The following is a 19,979-nucleotide window of genomic DNA, read 5'->3' as shown; positions in this document are numbered from 1 at the left end:
TTTGTTGTTTAACCTTCCTCGTTTTCCTCGTCAAGGCACCCCCCCTCTCAACCGCAACACGTGTGCGGGTGCGCGTGCGCGAGCACGACCGCAGTTTACGTCTCTAAGCATCAGGTAGGGCTGCTGCGCGCGTCAATCAGCGGCGGCGTGGACACTGATTGGTTGCTCACGGCCGGGACCGAGGCTCCGATCCCTCCTTGTCCCCCTCCCTCACCTGAGCCGCTGCGCTTGTTGCTGCCGCTGGAGCGCGGAGGTGCTCGGTGCGCTCGGCTTTACGCGTCCGAAGTTAGTGGACGAAGAGAGATTGGAGACACTTCAAAATAGGTGGAAGGAAGTCTTATTACACGTATCCACGTGTTTTTTCTTCTTTTTTATTTATTTTGTTGAGGGGTGGGGGGCGGCGTGGGTGAAAAGCACCACGCGAGTTTATGGCGTGTGACTGAGAGGCCAAGCGTACCCAACAGTATGCGGTGCAGTTATGGCAGGAAATGGTAAGACAGTCGTGAGGACGCTGGAGGATTTGACGCTCGACTCTGGTTATGGTGGAGCAGCGGATTCTGTCCGGTCGTCCAGCGTGTCGCTGTGCTGCTCCGACACGCATCCGTCCTTTTCGCATGGGGGCAACTGCTGGCATCTGACGGAATCCATGCACAGCAGACAGAACAGCCTGGACACGGTCAACACCGTGCTGGCGGAGGACACGGAGATCCTGGAGTGCTCGGGCCAGAGCGCCAAGCTGCCCGAGCTGGAGGACGTACCGTGGAGCCTGGGCGAGGTGGAGGGCGCGCTGAGGAAGGACGACGAGCTGGCGGCGGGCGGCCCCGCGCCGCCGCCGGAGGTGATGACCCGGCTGTCGGCGCTGGTCAGCCGCGCGCTGGTGCGGGTGGCGCGGGAGGCGCAGCGGCTTAGTCTGCGCTACGCCAAGTGCACCAAGCACGAGATCCAGAGCGCCGTGAAGGTGGTGCTCTCCTGGACCGTGTCGGTGAACTGCATCACGGCGGCGCTCGGCGCGCTTTCCCTCTACAACATGAGCACCGGCGACAAGTTTAGCCGCGGCAAGTCGGCTCGCTGCGGGCTGGTCTTCTCCGTGGGCAAGTTCTTCAGGTGGATGGCGGACAGCCGTGTGGCTCTTAGGATCCACGAGCACGCCGCCATCTACCTCACCGCCTGCGTGGAGAGTCTGTTCCGGGAGGTATTCGGCCGCGTCCTGCGCAGCGCGCTGCTGGAGCGGGACAATGGCGTGCCCAAGTTTACCCCGGAGTCTGTGGAGCAGGCGATCGCCGGAGACTCGGAGATCTGGGGGCTCCTGCAGCCCTACCAGCACCTCATATGTGGCAAAAACTCCAGTGGTAAGGCAATGCGATCCGTTTTTGCTTTTAAAGTAGATTTTCGAACCTTTTTTTTTGACCCCCACTCCATCGCTCCTCATCCGAACCTCCGTGGAAATCCTGTCCGGTCGGACCCCTTTCTGTAATGTAGGGTACCTCCGTGGATGCCAGGGACGGAGCTGGAAAGCGTTGAAACCACTGGGTTACAATCCTATCCCTCAAAAATAAAATTGTGATAATAGCAGCACAATAAACACATGAAAAAATAAACAAACACATGCATAAATAAAGGCTCAAGCATCCCCCGCGACCTAAAGTGTAGGATAAGTGATAGTAATATTGAATATGTAAATAAATAGCTTTCTATAACATCTAAACATGCGTCGCCGATTAGACCCCTTGCTATCAATAACTATGTACAAAATACTGTGATTTCATTTCTTTTAAAATCATCAGGATTTCTTGGTTTTCTTTAAAATGAATGTTTAAAAATGAGAATATCTTTATGTTTTTGTCCCTCCGTCAGCTGACTATTCTGCACATTTTATTGCCTTTTTTATCAATGTAAATCAATTCTCTGGCTAAACTTCCCACAATTGCATTCGAATTATGCTCGCAAAAGTGTAAGTTAAATGATAAGAAATAGCCTAAAAAATAAGTTAAACAAACAAACAAATATACTTTAAGAGTGCCAGGAAATGTGGAAGAAATTGCTGCCCATGTTGGGGGGGCGGGGGGCGGATTTAGAGACCTCTAGAGGCAAGTTGCTGCTCTACACTGGTCCCTGATGAGTCTAAAAACGTAAAGATAGAGGTAGCGAAGGTAAAACGAAAGGCGTACGATGACTTGTATGCTCAGTTGGACAGTAAGGAGGGAGAGAATGATCTATACAGGTTGGCGAATCAGAGAGATAAAGATAGAAAGCATGTAAAACAGGTCCGGGTGATTAAGGCTTAAGGGAAATGTATTGACAGATGCCAGAAGTGTGATGGTAAGAGTACTTTGAAGAGCTGATGAATGTGGAAAATGAAAGAGAGGCAAGGGTAGAAGAGGTGACCATTGTTGACCACAAAGTAGCAGACACTAGGATTAACGAAGTGAGGAAGGCATTGAAGAGGATGCAGGCAGTTGGTCCTTATGATATACCTGTGGAGCTGTGGAAGTGTCTAGGAGAGGCAGCGGTAGAGTTTCTGACTCGATTATCCAACAGGATCTTAGAGAGTGAGAAGATGCCTGAATAATGGAGACAAAGTGTGATGGTGCCAATTTTTAAGGATGATGGGGATGTGCAGAATTGCAGCAACTATAGAGGGATAAAGTTGATGAGCCATACAATGAAGTTATGGGAAAGAGTAGTGGAAACTAGACTGAGAGCAGAAGTCAGCATTTGAGAAAAGAAGTATGGTTTCATGCCTAGAAAGAGTACTACAGATGCAGTATTTACTTTGAGAATGCTAATAGAGAAGTACAGAGAAGACCAGAGGGACCTGCATTGTGTTTTTGTAGACCTAGAAAAAGCAAAGCACAGGTTGCCAAGAGAGGAACTCTGGTATTGTGTTAGGAAATCTGGAGTGGCACAGACGTATGTTAGACCAGTGCAGGACATGTATGCTCGCTGTGAGACAGTGGTGCAGTGTGCTGTAGGTGTAACAGAGAAGTTCAAGGTGGAGGAGGGACTCCATCAGGAATCAGCTCTGAACCCCTTCTTGTTTGTAGTGGTGATGGACAGGGTAACAGATTAGGTTAGACAGGAATCTCCTTGGACCATGATGTTTGCAGATGACATTGTTGTCTGTAGTGAGAGCAGAGAACAGATTGAGGAAAATCTAGAGAGGTGGAGGTATGCGTTGGAAAGGAGCGTAATGAAGATTAGTCACAGCAAGACAGAGTATCTGTGTGTGAATTAGAGGAACCCAGGTGAAATGATGAAGTTACAGTGAGTGGAGATCAAGAAGTTGGAGGATTTCAGGCACTTGGTGTCAACAGTCCAGAGCAGCAGAGTGTGGAAAATAGGTGGAGACGGGTTCAAGCAAGTTGGAATGGGTGGAGAAAAGTGTCAGGGGTACTATGCCATAGAAGATTCAGGCAGAATGAAAGGAAAGGTGTACAAGATAGTGGTGAGACCAGCGATGCTGCATAGCCTAGAAACAGTAACTAATGAGGTCGCAGAAACGAAGATGTTGAGGTTCTCCTTGGGAGTGACCAGGATGGATAGGATCATGAGTCTATCAGAGGAACAGCACAGGTTCGATGTTTTGGAGAGTTCAGAGAAGTCAGACTGAGATGGTTGGGTCATGTACAGAGGAGGGATAGAGAGAGGAGGATACAGAGAATAGTGTTAGATGGAGAGGGTTGATTCGCTGTGGCGACCCCTGAAGGGAAAAGCCGAAAGGAGAAGTGCAGTGTAGTGACTCACAATGAAGCTCATTGGTTGCAAAATGAAACAGTAAACAAGCAAGTAGGATATCAGTCAGTAGTTCTGTTTTTTTCTTTCGGCGTGGAGGAACGTCAACTCTAAATGTGTGATTGCGAGGTCTTACTTTGTGAAGGAAAAAAATTTACAATTAACTCAACCACAGCTTGTCAGTATAATTGCTCTCCAGAACAAGGATAACTGGCGCGTTCTTTGAGTATTCATTAACCTGAAGGCACAGGCAGAATGCAAAGCCTCACAGCAGCAACAATCATAGAATGTTTTTGGTTATAAATAAAAAAGAAGATCTTTACAAGCTCTACCTCTCTGTCTTTGAAGGTATTGTGTTGCCTGACTTTCATCAAAGGGAAAGAATGTTATTGATAAATTCATCTGAAGAATCTCGGTTGTGCACAGACGAAAAGTGAGTTGTGACGGTGCAGAAATGTGTATGGATATTTTTTGTGGTCTGGTTTGCACAACACTGAAGGTGTGAGTTGACAGTGTGGGCCGGCCCCTCTGTTGCAGGGCCTCGGTAATCTGGCTCAGCCTAACAAGTAGAAGGGACTCAAAGCGCTCAGTGCCAAACTGGACTGTGCAATAATGACAAGGCGAAAAATCATCTCGCTGCTCTTTTTGTTTGTTTGTTTATTGTTTTGTCTTTTTTGGCTAATCGTCACAGTGTGATTGTTTTTTAGAGGAGCTGAATAGCTGAAGACTGGGAGACAAAAAGATGCATGGCTAGCAAGGGAATTCGTTGCTCTTGCTTGAGGAAAAGCTGTGTAATAAGCAAGCGGGAGAGACTGTTCCTCAGACTGCAGGGAAATTGGACTGAAATTGGCTCTGGAGGTTTCTCAGTCATGTGAACTGATTGTGATATCAGGGAAGCTTCAACATGATGGGTTCTCTTCTGATGCAAACTAAGACTTGACAGTATACTAGTGGGGTCTAGATGTGACATTGTCACCGTTATAATTAGAATCAGAATCAGAATAAACTTTTTTTATCCCAGAGGGGACAGAGGTTGAGGCAGAAAGAGGAAAGTGTGAGGGAGGTGTGTGAGGAAAGTGTAAAGGAAGGTATATTTGAAGAAAAATCTAGAAAAAAAAAAAAGCTATAAGTATAGAAAAAAAAAAGAAAAGTTGAAAATGCTACTCCGCAAGAGCAGTGACCTGGAACCACAACTCCTACTTATGGAGGTTTATGAAATTTCTTTTCGAATTCAATAAATTGTTTTGCTACTTTAAATATGTTTGGTTTTCAAAAGGACTGGGAAATTAGAGAATTGGTAATATGGTTCGAGACGAGCCCAAAATGAAAATGGATTTAACAGAAAATGACAAGAACTGACAAATAATCAAAAATTAATAACTTCTTTGTAAAGAATTTAACAGAAGGATAAAAAGTCAGGAGCAAGTTTCTTTAAAGATACGTTTCACTACTATTTCACTGTCTGATCTCCAATTCTTTTATCGTCAGCAAATACAGTCACATACTGCAGTGACTGATGATGTTTGTTTGTCAATATGAAAAGGGAAACATCTATCAAAAGATTGAAAATGAATAACACATTTAAAATCATAAAAGCAAACAAAAAACTGCAAGGACCAACCACACACGGAGTAAACACAAAAAATGGGTTAATGACTTATTTCTAATGACTTCTGGGTATCACTGATGTCAAGAATAGATATTTTTTTAAAGCAAGATCCAGGTTTTCCAACTTCACTTGAATGCAGCCTGAAGCTGCACTGATGCTGAGTCCAATCATTAATGTGATAAAATAAATATGGTCACCATTGCAGGCCATGACAGGGACATTTATCATTATCAGAACTTCATCATGGAATTTTGGGCGTAATTTCACTGAGTTTTCCCCAGAATTTTTCTAATCTTAGAAGTAAAATTTCAGTGGACTAATAATTCTTTTACATAGCAAGAAACATAGAGTTGTTGTCGTGCTAAAATATGGCTAGCCAAAGATAAATCTATCTGCTGCTCGATGGAAGATCATCTGTTCTGTTATTGTTTCAGGTTTTTCTTAGGCTTACCTAACCCATTTTACCTTTTCCCTGCTGTTCCTGTGCTGCTGGATACAGGCTATTTTCCATCTGCTTGTTTGCTAATGCGGCTTCATTGTTCTGATCATATCCCCGAATGTGCTGAACGTAAATTTTGTGCCTGTCCTTTGTGGAGGCTGGAATTTGTTTGTTTTGACATGGACTTTCTGAAAAAAAGGGCATGGTGTAATTTGAGTAATAGAGCAGGTGTCAAAGAATAAGTTCAAATTCTCACTGTGGAAGGAATCACACAGTATATGGATAGTTGTTGAACTTAAACTTGATGGAGGACATGCTGTATAGCACTCACTTCAAATTTTTGACCTATTACACAATAGTTCTTGGCCAAACAAAAAAAGTTTAGCCCAGATGATGTGTTGAGAACAAGCTATGAGAATTTATTTCTTGTTTCTTGCAGAAAATGCACAGGACTTAAGACCCATGACTCAAACATTCTGATGTGTTTGAAATAATGATCAGAAAAACAATATACAGGAGACTTATGGTCTGTATTAAAGTAGCTTTTTATAGACATTAAGTCTGAAGGTAATTTAACCCAGTGGTACGTCCAAGATTTTGAATTTTCCTGCTTTGTAGCATTTTTCTCAATAACCATATACCAATTTCTAGAAATGGCGCCCTATCCTAAAGTTAGGGAGCTTAAATTTATTTAAAGAATCTACAGAAAAACACCAAAGCAAAACAACAAATTGTAATGAAACAAACAAAAATGGAATGCATGTTAATGAGACAGATTTTCAAGAATGCCAGAAACAACAGATTTATCTCCAAATTGTAGCTGCAAACCACCACCGCCCTGAGGACAGGAAGCCCAGCCAGGCTTACTTCCTCCTGAGTTGCTACCCGTGGAGCATCACTTCCTGCCGTGGAAGCAACAATTTTGCCGCCATAAGAGATGTAAAAATGGAGCAATGCTTGTGACCCAGTGCTTTGCATGTTGGGGGACATTTAGTCAAATAGTTAATTATTTTTTTTTTGTGATTGGCTGTGATCAAATGATTTATACAGAAGTTTTGGAGCCAGTAGTGATTCGCCTTTAAATGGCGTTATGCTATTTTCACAACAGGCGATCCATAGCAACAGGCTCACACGTCAATATCAATTCTGGCTCAGGCACCAGAATTTGCGGCCTCAGTTTGATGTCTTCAATTTTAGGTATAAACTCAGTACATTTTATTTTGAAATGAGAATGAGGCTATCATTAATACCAATATTAAAACTGACCTAGTCAACAGATGCTCCAATGTTTTGTGTTGATGTTTGCAACTCATTATCAACATCAGCGGAGACAAAATATCAAAATATAAAGTCATTTTAGATCCTTGGGAAAATTAAAATATGGAGAGAATAAAGATGCAATAACATAAAAAAGCTGGATTATTATGAGAAGAGGTCTATATTTCGTATTAGTATTACTATCATTTTTGTGGTATAATGATGACCTTCTCATAATTCAATGATTTAATTCTTGTCATTTTGCAAAAGAAACAACCAGATATTTTATCTAATATATTTAATTTTGTGCGGATCTGACAAAATCAATCACATACAAACATAAATTGATATTAAGAAAATAAGAAAATAAGATTGACATGAGAAAAAATATGTCCGATTTTTTTTTAATTGAAAAGAAGTGTACACATAAAAGTGATTAGGAATATAATTTTTTGTTGCAGGTTGATTACTTCAGACTAAATGGAACATTAAGAAAATAATTTACTAATACCCCATGTAAAGTTGACCCCACTCCGTCTGCCTGGGCCTCATTGGGTGCACAACATGGCAGGTGATCTGTTAAATTTGGACTCCGCGACGACTTGACAGTGTGTGATCACGAGTCATTTGCGGCGACCTTCCTGGAGGACACTGCCCGACCTCGACTCGACGTCGCCTTATACATTCGCTCAATTAAATCAGCAGCGGGGCACCTCATCCTCCACGTTCCTTCTCCTGCACCTTTCATGCCATTTTTTACTGTGTTGCCTGTGGAGGTGTGAGGCAGGAGGTTGTGTGTGTATGTTGGGGTGGGGGGTGGGGGGGTGGGGGTTGTTCTTGGCACATTTATTTTCCACTGTGATTTTTAATAAGCTCAGCTCTTTCCCACACGAGACTCCCTGTTATTACGATCCCCTCTTCCCGGGTTGGACCGGCAGATGAGCCGACAGATTGCCAGCGTTCCACCGAAGGTTTGGAACACACGTGCAGGCAAGCTTGTTTTATGATATCCTTGTTGTTATTTGTTAATTCATTCATTATTTATACTGCCTTTCCTGCACTGAGAGTGGCCTGTCCTGGCTTTCATTGGGCCGAGGCCAAGTTCATTCTGGACCGGTTGCCAGTCAATCAGAGGGCCACTAATTGACCATTTTCTCTCTCATTCACACGTCGGGGCTATTTAGAGTCTTCATTGATCCTACTGCATGTTTTTGGACTGTTGGAGGAAACCGGAGAACTTGGAGAAAACCCTCATGAACATGGAGAGAATACGCAAACTCCACACAGAAAGGCCCCCCTGTTGATATTGAACTGGGAACCTTCTTGCACAGCGAAAGTGCACAGCAAATTTTGTAAGAGCCATGGCTGCAGGTTGACAGTGAAAGTCAGCCAGCGATCAATGACTGATCCGCTTCTATTCATGAGCTGCTTCCCCTTTGGGTTAACTCTTACTCATTCATTGAGTTTCATTTCCAAACATATCGCTGTAACTACGTGAAATCACCTGAGATTGAGAGAAAATGCTTAAAAATGATGAATTAAAAATGAGCAAGGTATCATCTAGAGCGTTATCTTCGAAGAAAATATTTTAAATATTTGATGTATTTTACCCCTTTGGTTGATTATCAGCAGAAATAGGAAAAAAAGATAAATTGTAGTGTGGTGTTAATTCCAATTAGATGAGAAATCCCAAAACTCAAAGAAGAGAAGTAAAGATTGGAAAGAAATTTCTGAAATATGGCAGAGATCAACCAAAAATGCTACCCACTCATATAGCACTTACAAATTGCAATTTCGATTCACTGTCAGCATGTAGGACCCAGGAATTGAGGGGTGTCTGCTCTAACCACCAATTCACAGCTGCCCTAATAGTTGACAATCATTCATTATCCACATTGCCAAACCTCCAGTCACTGTCACAGGGGACGCAGGAGCATATCTCAACTGTCATTGGCCGAGAAGGCAGAGCTCATCCTGGATTGTTCGCCAGTTGATCACATTGTCACACAAAGAGAAAAACAATCATTCAGTCAGCCATCGGGGCAATTTTGGGTTGCAAATTAACCTACTGCATGTTTTCGGACTTTTTGGGGGACACTGGAGAACCCACACATACCCGGCGGGGCCCCTTGTAAATCGAACCAGGAGTTTATTTGCTGCAAGGTGGGAGCGCCAACTTCAGCACTCATGAAACATTCTTAATATGAACTGTAAAACAAGTGGCTGCACAGGTTTTAAGTGAAAGCCAGGTTGCGATCAATGATTGTGAAGCGGCTGTCTGTGGCGAGAAATATTATACAGGCCGCTTCCCCCTCAGTGTTACTGTCCTCATGAAAATATTGTTTTTTAATTTCACATGCTGCTTGGTAATTTCACAGGTCCGGGATTTTCAGAAAAACCCTCATAACTCTGCTGCGGTTGACTGGGACAAAACCCAGATTTGGTGTTTTTATTACTGCCACGTCGGCTGAGCGCGGAACCTTCTCTGCTCCCGGAAACTGCGTGGAAGCACAGGAAATGCAGTGAGTAGTTTGGCAAGGAATCATCTGAAAATCAGCCAGGAATAAAGTAGATATTGAGAGGGAAAAAAAACTAAAAACAAAAAAGAAACTAACAGTAATTCAAGGAGAATCAGGAAATCACCCAAGTTTATGGCGATAACAAATCTCCTTAACTGCAATGAGTCACTTTAAATCAGCGAAACCATACAAACACATCAAAATAATTAGAAATTAATAATCAAGATAAATTGTCAAATGACCTGGCAATGGAATTCCCAACTGCATTACTGAGAATATAACAAAAAAAGAAATAATCTTTTGAGGAATAACTAACAAAAGCAGAAAAATATACAGAGAAATCACTTCTAAGAATTAACAATCGGAATAGTAAATATATTAATAAATTGCTTTGTATTATAGTGCTGAACAAATGAGAAGAAATAAATAAAAAAACAACATTTTTGAATTAAAAAAATGAAAGAAGCATTTGTATCTACAGGTCCGAAGACAAGGCCAGCGGCAGGGACAGCAGTGTAGAACAAAGATGATAAATCGTCTCATTCATCTCTTGTTAAATAGATAAATAAATAAATAAATAAATAAATAGTCAATGATTCATCCATCTTATCATTTACTGCATGTTTTTGGACTGCATGTAATTAGTATGATAAAAATTAGTTTTTACAAAAATTTCAAAAAACTGAGGAATTGACAATTTATTATCAAGACATCACCCCTTGAATTATTTTAAAAATTGAGAAATAATTAAAAAAGCTATCGGTGAAGTCCAGCCCCCCCCTCCAAGTAAATAAATCTACTGGACATCACCCAGTAGGGTCTAAGAGATCATCCTAAAAACACCCAGGATTTAATGACCTTCAAACTAGTGTAGGTCAAAGTCAATGAGCCGGTGTGGAGTGTTTTTCCATGCCGAGAGGTTATGCTATGAGCTGTATACCCACCGTATAACAAGCCAGTGAAAATATTGACTTTAATTTCACATGCTGCTTGGTAATTTAACAGACTGGAAACGCTGTGGTTTTATTACGGATCCTCTCCTTGCTCTCCAGGAAGAAATAGCGGGTTGGCAACAGAGATATGAACAAGGAGAGGTAGGTCGATAGAGGAGCTTGGAGGTGCTGGGTTGGAGGGGATATACTTGCACTTGTTCATTTCTGCTGGTCATTAAGACGAAGAATTAGCGTAAGGGACAAACAGTGGTGAACAAAGATCATAAATCCTCTTATTCATCTATAATGCAGGTTGGGCAGGGCGGACGGGGGACTGGTCACTGTGGCCTCGATTACAGAAAGGATTCCTTCTCTGCAAACTGAGATGTTGCGTCATGTTTCTTCACTCCACAGCCGCCCCAGGGGCTGATTAGAGGGAGAAAGACTCAACCACCTCTCAGAGCTTCCCACTGGAGTAGGAGATGAATGTCATCCAGCCTCTTGATAAGATAATGAAGGATAGACGCTTTTTGGTATGCCTCCCCTTATGCCTCCTGGTATTTAATCCCATCGGCATTGATTGAGTGACAAAATTGATGACATACAAATACTGGCGCACACAGGCAGTCACGCAAAAAAAAAAAAAGACGCAACGTCAGAATGACCTGCAAGCAAATTTAGCAAATACATAACATAACATGAGGGGCAAATTACACACTCTCCCACTCTTTTCATGTGAGCGCAACATGCGACATGTCTGCAATCATAATAAAATATTGATAAGACTCAATTAAAATACGTTGTCTTTCAGCTTTTACCCTGTAAAGGGAATCCTGCCTGGGAGGACTAATAGGCATAAAGATGCTTTACTGTTCATCTCATACCAAAAATAAAATTTAAAAAAAAAACAATCACAAAGAATTTTTATTTCTTAAAAAATCGCAATGCCTAACACATATTTTAACATACAGGAGAGGTCCATTGTTTTACCTCTGCATGTCTGTCGAGGTTCTCAGTCATCCAGGTTATGGTGAATTCTTGTGGCAGCTGGACTTGAATTTCTTTAAGTCTAGTTGCCCCGACAAGAAGATTTCGACAAGACTTTTACTTGCGCAATGCATAGTGGGTTGATAACGTATTGAGGTTGTTTGTGTTAACGTTGGCTTTCCACTAATATCAACTTCCACTTGGTTATGGTACAGTATATAAAGTAATAATGTCATATTGTGCTCCTTTTGGGTGCAACTTCATGTCCAAGGGAAACAAAGAGACCGATGCACAGCTTCTAAGGAAAAAGAAGAGAAAAAAGGAGAGGGAAATTGCTTTTCTGGAAGTACACAACTTCCTAAGAATACGTGGCTGTTTTTCTTGCCCTCTCTCTCTGGATGCATTTGATGCATTTAGCCAAGCTAAGCTGCTGAAAGAGCTCACAGGTGCTGCTAGTTTTAAATGGACACTACAGCCAAATGGTGTGGCCACAGGTTCTGTGTGTATATACTGTATATATATATATATATACATGCATGCGCACACGCACACACACACACACACACACACACACACACACATATATATGCATACACTTATACAGTAGTCTCTTGACTTATGAAATTTAATTTCTTCTTTGACTGTTCAAGATCCGAATCAAGTTTTCCTGTTGAAATCAATGTAAATCCCATTGATTCATTCTACAGCCCCCAAAAGCATACAGTACTGCACTATTTTGAAACCTTTTTATGGAAATTAAAAAATACACACAGAAGTTAAAGATAACTTTAATTATTGCTGTGTTTCTGCTGTTTTTCGCTTCTTGCCAGCAACTGTCTTTGGTATTTCCGTTGCTAAATCACCACGCAAAATTAAAACCTCGCATATGAGCCCTTCACTATTGCTATCTCCAGCAAGCTGCCTTTCCTTAATCCACACTAACAATAACTTTGCTTTAGTGCATCTCTGTCTTTTGGGATTGCACAGATGGTTGACTTAGACATGACGCAGTGCTCGGCAAGCTCTGTAACCTGAACACCACTCTCACGTTTAGCTATTATCTACTCCTTCAGATCGACTGAATTTCTTAACTTGTTCTAACTCAAAATAGTGTTATAACAGTAATACACAATGATAAATGATGTTAACAACCTGGAGTACCACTCATGACTACCGCTCCACTACACCCCTGCAAGGCGGAAAGCCTGTGAGTTTGCCTGTGTGTTTCTACACCAAGGCTTGCTTGCAGCTCAATTCGAAATTTGATCACAAACTCCGTTCATAGGCCGATTTTTGTTTATGATGTAAGCCAATTCTACTAATGTATCTAGATATTTGTATTTTAGCAAACACCACTGCCCTTTCCCCTAAAGGCTAATTTGTCAGGAGAAGCTACCTGGAGGGTCTTACTTAAAGAGGCACATCAGCACTTATGAGCAAAAACAAGATCCAAAACTTGGGCTTTTCGCTTTGAAAAGCTCTGTGGACGAAAACGCCATCGCGGGGCTTCCTGATTCTAGAGTTGCTCCCACTGAAACTATGCCATCATGAGTCCAGATGCTAATATTTGGTCTGAAAATGTGACAACGGAATTGGTGGAATTTTAAACAAGATCTCTGTGAGGTGATTAATCATGGGCTTTCGTCCTGGTGGGGGGTGGAGGGTAGGGTGTAGGTTGTTTAAACAAAAGGGCGAGACTGAGACCAGTAATGACATTCTTGTTCAGATAAAAGGGATAATTTTTAAAAGGAATGAAAAGGAAAATGCAAGATTAATTTGACTGTAAAAATGCTTTTGACCACTCATCGTGGCTTTTTGGGATTGCGGCTTTTTCGACTCATTTGTTGCAATATTGATTGTGCATTGCTTTACATTTGAATCAAAGTGAACTTTTCCATTTTAAGAGTACAAATAGTTTTAATATAATTTATCGTAGGTGATTTTTTTTCCCAATTTTGTGGCACCCCCTGGAGGCCACAAAACCTTTGGCTTTTGCTGTCATTGCAAGATGGGCCAGCTCTTATGGCTATTATTATTATTAACTTAATTTCTTGAAAATCATCTCTACTTAGTCTATACTTTATTTTCTGTCTTTGCCAAGCTTCTGCAGATCTAAATGTGATAAATAATAATTTTCTAAAAAACTTGTTAAGTGTTTTCTGTGCATCAGCTTTCAAGGTATTCGGCTCTTAATAACAACAATCTTAAACTGTAGCAGCACTGATAATCAAGTGTTCTGAGAAACTGTGACTAAAGCTTTTTACCCCAGGCAGTTGTACGTCTGAGGCAGGACCTCACTTCAACTTCCAGTAAAGTTATTTTTGTTCTTATTTACTCATCATTTTATCCTCATTTTCTCTGCAAACCTCTTGTGTTGAGGACAGCTGTGACTCAAGTGGATGTCCCTCTAATTGGAAGGTTGGCGTTGTTCCCTGACTTCTTCTTGGACAAGTCTTTCCGCAAAACACCAGGGGTGGTTTGTTTATAAGGACGATCTGGATTATATACCACAAAATCGTGGAACCCATTGGTTACAAGTTGTCTTGCCATGTAATTTTGACAAGGCGAAACTATATTCCTATATTGTGACAACTTTCTGGTCACCTTAGTCATCATTGCAAAAGTTGTCCCCCCTGATAATTTTGTCAGGGGCCGCCACGGCAAGACTGCTCCTAATGGTATTGTTCGCGCCTTGCATGCCGCCATTGGTGAGTGAATGGATGAATGTTCTAAGCAGAGCCCATTCATTTCCTACTTTCTTATCTTATTTATTGGTCATTTTTATCCTGCAAAGATTTCTCCACAATTTTTTGAGTAAGATCTTTGCTGACGATCAGCGTGTTGATGTTGAAAATAAAAATATCTTAATTGTCTATGTAAATAAACTCTCAGCTGAGTGATATCTCAGATATCATCCATTTCTAATTCTGCATTTTACCTCTTGCCAAAGCCACACAGCATCAACTAACTTTTTTAAAAAAAAAAACATTAGCCTGATCAGATCCCGCGAAGGTTAAAGGATCCAGACTTTTGAGAAACACGAGTGTAAGTTCCAACGATCAGAAAGTGAGTCAAACCATCCAGTGGCTGTGAAATTTTTAGCATAACTGATGTCGGCGTAGCAACAAGAAGGAGGATGTTGCTTGGAGGAAACACTTATTGACTGAGTCACTGTTTCTGTCTTTGTTGGACTTCACATGATTGAAGCACATGGCAATAGCACTTCAGTCTGTGAGTGCGTGTGTGGGTGTTTTTTGGGGGAATTTCTCAAGCTCACGAACTGCCAAAGCTTTATCATCACAAAAGGCTTTAACGTTTGAAGACACATTAAATCAGGACAAGAAAAGCCTTGGATTTTCAAGTTCATTTAAGTTAAATCAACAATTCAGACCTAGCTATACAATTCTGGAAGCAGTATGATATGCCAAGTATCATCTTGCAATTACAGAGAGATCCTTTTTTTCTTTATGTTTTGATATTCTTCCTGTTTGTTATATTGATAGTTTTTTTTCAAAGCCAAAACTTGAGGAATTTGGTGGCAACAACTTGCATACAGTCATTCTAAAACAACTTAAAAAATCGACAAAAAAGCCTTAAAATCTGTTAATCTAAAAATCAACAGTAATTCACCTCATAGAATATTATGTATCAGCAATATATAACATTTATAAATCGTCAGGAAAATAATGCAAAAATGTGCAAGAAATGATATGAAACCAAGGAAGAAATTTCCGATAAAAAGCAGCAGCACTTGTCCAAAGATTGTAAATACAATAAACTAAAATCAGTTATCACAAGATTATCGTGGATTAACCTAAAAGATATGTGACACAAAACATGAAATTGCTTAAGTATGACATTTAGATTGACACAAAAATTACCCGAAATTCTGCAAAAAAAACAACTGATTTTTTTTTTAAATACTAAAAAAATCAAAGAATTGTTTGTTATCTGATTTTCAAACTCCAAATATTCATCTTTTTAAAAGTCCTGTTTTTGATGCTGCAATTGCCAGCTGTTATGCAACACACAGCCGACCAATCACATGTTTGTTTTTGATTTTATAAAAACTGATGAAAGAATCTCCTTATTACATATAATTTCTCTCAGCTCTACTTTGTCAGTTCTTGCCTCCTGTCGCCAAGGCGGCTTACATTGGCCTAAGAAGCTCCTCCTTCACCACTGCTGCCGCCGCCTTCCTTTCCCACACTCATAGCTGACCGCTGGCGTTCAGTCAGTTTACATGTCAACACTAATGCCTTGAAACCATGAAATCATGAAATCACATCTCCAGCCAACTTCAGAAATGGTGTCTCAGCCTTTGGACTCCTGGCTGACCATATCCTGGGGCAACAGTCATGAGGACTGCACACGATATGTTATTTGTATTATTTGTTATGGAATATTAGATAAAGTAATGATTTGGAGAAACATGCAAATAGCTATCTATTTATACGTACATTTATCTGTTCCATTATTATTTTATACCAAAACATGGTTTAATTAATTAATTCAATTATAATTAAGGGACATTACCTTTTTTGCTAATGACATACTGGATTAATTCAGAAAATGTTAATTCCAGGGTCTCAGCTTAACTAACAAATTAATGTTAACTGGTTGTTTTTTTTTTCATCAAAAATAATTCAAAGACTTTCATTATCCTCTGTTTCCCAAACTCTCACCCCCCCACTTTTCTGTTCGGTCTTATTTCATCATTTCCTTGTAGTTGTTTACTTAAGATATCAAACAGGAAGTGCTTTACCTGACCATGTCACTGGTTTTACCGAGTGAGTCTCTCTTGGACCTCGGTGTGTTTTTGCAGTCTGGGTCCTGTTGGCAGCCCTGGTATTTGCGGGTAGCTTTTTTTTTTTATGTGTCTTAGCAGATTACTGCAAGCATTACTGCAAACATTATGAAAACTCTAACATGATTACTTCGCTTCCTGCTGTCTGTCTTATGTGTTCCTGCTGAAGTGATTAAAAGCTTTCCCAAAATACACAAGACACATTTTCTGCACATTTTCACACTCATGGTCTGGATTCATCAGTGTTCGACCAACTCTTTTATTCCAATTTTTTTTCTCTAGTTTTGTCTTCTTTATGGTGGATTTCGACGTTCCTCGTTACCTCTTGCTTTGCTGTAATTTAAGTGCAGATGCCCAGCCAAGCATTCTAAGGCTTTTTTTTAGAGGGATAATATGAGATTAGATATCCTGCCAACTGGATAGTTTCATCCAAAACATACGGCAAAGATGAATTATCTCCTTCATCGCTTGATCCACAGGCTTAGGAGCAACATATAATTGTTCTGTACTTCTTATCTAATACTTGTACTTTCTGGGTGGCGTCCACATGCAGTTGAAGTTCCGTTGAGACTGAGAGGCAGGAAGCAATAAGATGTTTTCACGCATTTGACGACTGACAAATACTAATGTGGGAGGCCCCTCATTAGAGGTGTTGATTCCAAGACAAACAGAAAATCAACCATTGTCATGATCAGTCAGGCAAAAAGGGTCAGCTCTTGGTGAAGCAAATACAGTGCTTTCAAAATAAAATTCTTTGTACATTTTCATTATCTTATTGTCATTCATATGAAGCATTGAAAATACAGCAGAGCAGAGCTGGCTGGCCCATTTGGCAATATACGCAATATAGGTAAATGCTAAGAGAACAGTGGCCTTCAAGGGACAGAATTCACCTTCAATAATTTTACTAAGACTAGTTATTACTATTAAGGAATTACTCACTCATAAATAACTCACGATAGCGCACATTGATTCACATTTAAAGCAGTGGTTTATAGGGTATTATCATTTGGAGTTGTATTAAATTGGCATTGCTTTACATTTGAAGAATTCAAATATACAAATGTTTTATGTCAAATTTATTACTATTATTATAATTTTGCATATTATAAAAATATATAATACTCTTCTTCTCCTTTTGGCTTTTCCCTTCAGAGGTTGCCACAGCGAATCAACCTTCTCCATTTTACTTTATTCTCTGTATCCTCCTCTCTCTCACCAACTACCTTCATATCCTCTCTTACTACGCCCATAAATCTTCTATTTGGTCTTCCTCTAGACCTCCTGCCTGGCAGCTCCAATTCCAGCATGCATCTACCAATATATTCACTATCCCTCCTCTGTACATGACCAAACCATACAATAAAATATATCATTTATATAAAATCATCACATCTATACCAATAACTGAGGAGGTGGAGATGGCAGACTCATACAAGCACCTTGGGGTCCACATTAACAACAAACAGGACTGGACGCAAAACATAGATGCCCTCTATGGGAAAGGTCAGAGCAGGATGTTCCTCCCGAGGAGATTGAGGTTGGTCGGTGTCTGTAGCAGGTTCCTCAAGACAGTCTACCAGTGTCCGTGGGCAAGACACTGTGCAGCCTCACATAGTGCATTGTGCATGTGGGTGTGAATGGTATGCAGTGTAATGCGTTTTGAAATGGCAAGGTGTGAAAGCACTATATTACTGAAATAGAAATATAGTATATGCAAGTAAATAGTAAAATTAAAAAGGAAAATTATGATTTAAAATTAGAAATGAGTGAGAAATTAGTAGTAGAAGGACCCAAATATCAGTGTCAATAATGCACAACAAGTTTGCATTGAAAAATCTCCGATTAAATTAAATGACATAAAAACTACACCAGCAAGAAATTACCCTAAATTATATTAATTAAAATTTTATATTATATAAAAAATATATATAAATATATTAAAAAAAATCATATAAAATATATAAAGTTATATAAAAAAAATTCTATTCGAAGTGACCTATAAAGTATAAACCAATGCTTATTGCTTGGGACACCAAGAGTTAATCCATCATCGTTTCATATTAGAGATGTAGTTTCTAGGCTTAAGAAAGACAGGCAGACAGACCAATGACAATTTCATAAAGGGTGCTCATAATATTGTGATATCCACAAGCCTTAATGTATCACTCAGCTCCGATCTCCACAGCTAACAGACAATTACGGGGCTCATAATAGTGCATGTGAGGAGAAAGGACAGCAATAGGGGGGTCTGCATGTGTGTGTAGGGGGCCATTTTAAGAGGTCAGTAAAGTGAACACAGATAAATGGATCATTGTGTGTCAGTGAGCCCCCCTCCCTACCCTGGTTCCCAGAGCGTCTCACATCCAACCATTCTAGCCTGTAGTTAATGGGGTTTCTAGCCGCTCCCAGGTGCTGATGGGAAAATAGACTTCCTTCACTGGAGAGAACCATCTGCTACCACGGAGACACCAAATAGGCCAATGAGAGGGTATTTAGCTCTGACTGATGGGGGAGATGCAGGAAGTGTGTGGAACACATTGGAACCAATGGGTACTTCAGGTGCTGTACAGGTAAATAATTGTGGAGGTCTGAGGGCTGAGGTCTTAAATCGGTCACCATGGTGACATTATATTCCTCCCCAAGATAAAATTTAATGTGATCAAGGCATGTGATGTTAAATATGGATTTAAGCTACTTTTCTGTGACAGCCATTTTTGGGTTTAAATCAGGTGAAGGAAAGAATTCCAGCTTTTTGTGTAAGGACAAAGTACATATTTCAGAGATATAATAACACCTTTATTGATGTCCTTGTCACTGGTTGATGGTTAGAAACTGTTTTTTACACGGTAGTGTGACAGGCATTACTATCAAATGATAAAGTTGGTAGTGTAAGTGGGGCCTGGTGCTTGGAGGTAATATTTCTATTTTGGACTCACACCAGCGGCGTTATGGTGGTGCATTGTTTAGCCCTTCTGCTTACCAGCAAGAAAGTCCCTGTTTTCAAATTCAGGGGAACTTTCTGTGTGGATTTGTGTGTTCTGGATCGGTTTGCTTTGTTTCCTGCCCCATGCAGAAGGAGACAAGGTTCTATTCTATTCAGATATAGATAATGAATAGCATACTGGTATAAATATCAAAGAAAATAAAAGTTGGTCACTAACAGTATTTGAAGTCGCAATTTTCGACTATTTCATATGCAGACTTACAACTTCAAGACCCCGAGGGCAAGTGCCTCAATGTCCCATTTTAATTTATTTTAAAGAACCTTGAACTTGCTCTCACGGAACCCCTTTTAAAGCATATACTGTCACATTACCTAATTGTCCCCAGTTTAGGATGCAATTTATTTTCTTTTCTCCCAGAGTTCTTCAATCCAGTTTATTCCAAATCTCTGGATAATTGAAAATACAATTATGTATCCTAGAATGACAAAATAGTAATAAAGATATTTGAAATATGGTTTGGTCATCAGCAGCTTTACTGTATCCTTGGTTTATTATGCTGCTTCTCCTCATCAACAGACGGTGACACAGTTGCACAATACCGTGTTTTTTCACAACCTACCCACAGTGAGATGCAGCAGTTGCGTTCGCCGGTCTATGTGTAGGTTGGATGCTTCCTCCCACCGACACGAGGCATTTCATAACAATTACAAAATAGATGTTGAAAACAAAATGGGGAGTATTCTTGTCCA

The 19,979-nt window shown here is 40.5% G+C and overlaps 1 protein-coding gene across 4 annotated transcripts in view; it reads left to right on the top strand.

The window, feature by feature from the left end:
* The first annotated feature begins 298 nt into the window (after positions 1–298).
* LOC147233964 (ankyrin repeat- and BTB/POZ domain-containing protein 3-A) overlaps positions 299–19,979 on the top strand; it is a 295,757-nt gene continuing 276,076 nt past the window's right edge. For all 4 annotated transcript variants that reach the window (XM_086146637.1, XM_086146635.1, XM_086146636.1 and 1 more), the window contains exon 1: positions 299–1,349. In XM_086146637.1, the coding sequence (XP_086002763.1) occupies positions 479–1,349 (871 nt within the window). In that variant the 5' untranslated portion in view covers positions 299–478. The remainder of the gene's footprint in view (positions 1,350–19,979) is intronic.

This window comes from Fistularia commersonii, chromosome 5, assembly GCF_037954325.1.
Source record: "Fistularia commersonii isolate RoL2024-O1a breed Wild chromosome 5, RoL_Fcom_v1.0, whole genome shotgun sequence".
NCBI classification, from domain to species: Eukaryota; Metazoa; Chordata; class Actinopteri; order Syngnathiformes; family Fistulariidae; genus Fistularia; species Fistularia commersonii.
Note: the sequence above shows the minus strand (reverse complement) of the source record. Positions and strands in the feature narration are given on the sequence as shown.